The sequence below is a fragment of the Poecilia reticulata genome, unplaced genomic scaffold (genome assembly GCF_000633615.1).
Source record: "Poecilia reticulata strain Guanapo unplaced genomic scaffold, Guppy_female_1.0+MT scaffold_314, whole genome shotgun sequence".
NCBI lineage: Eukaryota > Metazoa > Chordata > Actinopteri > Cyprinodontiformes > Poeciliidae > Poecilia > Poecilia reticulata.
In genome coordinates this window covers 37,030-39,190 of record NW_007615089.1, presented here as the reverse complement: position 1 = coordinate 39,190, position 2,161 = coordinate 37,030, and the positions used below count along the sequence as shown (strand labels likewise).

General features: G+C 61.0%; 1 protein-coding gene across 1 annotated transcript in view; it reads right to left on the bottom strand.

Annotated features, from left to right (window-relative positions):
* Positions 1 to 2,161, bottom strand: part of ccdc88c (coiled-coil domain containing 88C) — a 32,218-nt gene that overhangs the window by 12,870 nt on the left and 17,187 nt on the right. The window contains exons 13-16 of the mRNA XM_008403188.2: positions 1,717 to 1,854; positions 1,365 to 1,649; positions 500 to 1,297; positions 295 to 422 (exon numbers count right to left, since the gene is read on the bottom strand). Coding sequence (XP_008401410.1) covers positions 295 to 422; positions 500 to 1,297; positions 1,365 to 1,649; positions 1,717 to 1,854 — 1,349 coding nt within the window. The remainder of the gene's footprint in view (positions 1 to 294; positions 423 to 499; positions 1,298 to 1,364; positions 1,650 to 1,716; positions 1,855 to 2,161) is intronic.

Genomic DNA, 2,161 nt, shown 5'->3' with positions numbered 1-2,161 from the left:
ATGAGGGATCGATGGGGGAATAATGAGGGATCGATGGGGGAATAATGAGGGATCGATGGGGGAACAATGGGGTAACGATGGGGAAACGATGGGGGAACGATGGGGAAACGATGGGGGAACGATGGGGAAACGATGGGGGAACAATGAGGGATCGATGGGGGAACGATGGGGGAACAATGAAGATCGATGGGGGAACAATGAGGGAATGATGGGGGAACGATGAGGGAACGATGGGGGAACGATGAGAGTGCTGCGGTCCTCCTGTCCTACCTGTCCCYYGTCCCCCTATCCTACCTGTCCTCCAGTGTGTGCTCCTGCTGCAGCAGTGTCTCCCGGCTCAGTCCAATCCTCTGCAGCTCCTCGTCAATTCTCTCCAGCTCCAGGTTCTGCTGCTGGGCCTTCAGCTTCTCAGACACCAGCTCCTGCAGAGAGAAGGTCAGAGGTCAGAGCGCCTCCTCCTGGCCGCTGCTTCCAGAGGAATCCTCCCTCTCCTCCTGACCTCCCTCAGGGTGTCCAGGGTCTTCTTGTCGATGGTAGCCTCCTTCTGCAGCTCCTTGTTCTCCCGCTCTAGCTCCTTGGCTTTAGCCGACGCCTCCTCCAGCCGCTCCAGCTCCCTCCTCAGGGTGGCGGCCTCCTTCAGAGAGGCGGAGGCCAGGCTGGACGTCTCCTCCAGCTCCAGCTCCTTGGCCTCCTGCAGCGTTCGGACTCTCAGATTCTCCTTCTCCAGCTGCTTGCGGCTCCTCTCTGCCTGTTCCAGATCTGACTGAAGCTTCCTCCTCTCCTCTTCTGCCTCCTCTCTTCTTCTGCGCTCCTCCTTCAGGTCCTCCACCTCCCGGCTCAGCTCCTCCTCCCTTCTCCGGTTCTCCCTGGCCCTCCCGTCCGCTTCGAGCTTCTCCTCCCTGCTCCTCTCCAGCTGCTCCTGTAGTTGTTGTTTCTCCTGATTCAGAGTCGACAGGTTCAGCTCCAGCCTTTCTGCCCTTTTCCTCTCTCCCTGCGCCTCCTCCCTGGCCTCCTCCAGACTCCTCTGGGCCTCCTGGGTCTCCCTCTGCGCCCCCTGCAGCTCTTCCTGCAGTGTGGGCAAGCGGGCGGAGGAGGAGCGCAGGTTCTCCATGGAGAGGCGGAGTTCCAGGTTCTCCGTGGACAGTAGGCTGTTCTGCGCCTCCTGCTGGGCCAGCCGCTGCARCTCCTTCTGGGCCTCCTCGGCCTCGCGCCTCAGGCGGAGCGCCTCCTGCTGCAGGGAGGTCACCTGCCTCTCTAGGGCCTCAGCATGCTGGCTGCAGGAGCGCAGCGTCGCCACCTGGAGGCAGAGAGGGGATGAGTCGTTTGCATCCGGACCAGGAACCAGCACAGATCCCGGTGCCTACCTCTCGGGTCAGAGCCTCCCTGCTCCGCTCCAGACGGGCCGCCTCCCTCTGCGCCTCCTCGCAGCGCCCCGCYCGCTCCCTCAGAGACTCCGCCTCCTCGCTCACCACCTTCAGCTGCGCCTCCAGGCTGGCCAGCCGCGAGCCGGCGTCCGTGACGCTCTGGTGCAGCAGGCGGTTCTTGGCTTCCGCCTCCCGGACTCGGGCCTCGCTGCTGGACTGAGCSCGCTCCTGGAGGGCCTTGACCGCCTCCGACAGGTGCTGCTGCTCGCTCTGCAGCTCCGAGATCTGATTGGACGRGACGGTGAGGGGGCTGGGGGGTAAATGATGGGACGAGGCGGAGAGGCAGACGTACCTGGCGGTCCTTGTCGGCCCGCAGAGCGTGAATCTCTCGCTCCAGACTCTGCTTCTCCTTCAGGAGCTCCTCCCCCAGAGTCTCCATGTCCTGATTGGTCAGTTTCTCCTGGTCCAGCAGAACCTGGAGATGGTCCAGCTGGGAAAAACACGTCAGGGTTAACCTACAGGATCCATTTGGCTGGACATCTGTCCATGGTGGTGTACACAAAAAAACACAGTGAAGATTTACCACAGGTATTACGATGGTCAACGGATGAAAGTTTGCAACATAAAYGGAAACATTTCKACKGTGACTTTCTCCATCTGAACTGCCTCAGATTTTCTCCGCAGTGCAAACTTTCAGTATGGAAGCTGAAGCCTCTTCCTGGGCGACTCCTGCCGTTTCTCATGAGGAAACCGGCCACGAGTCTGGATCCTGGTCCTGAACCGGAGGATCCACCAGA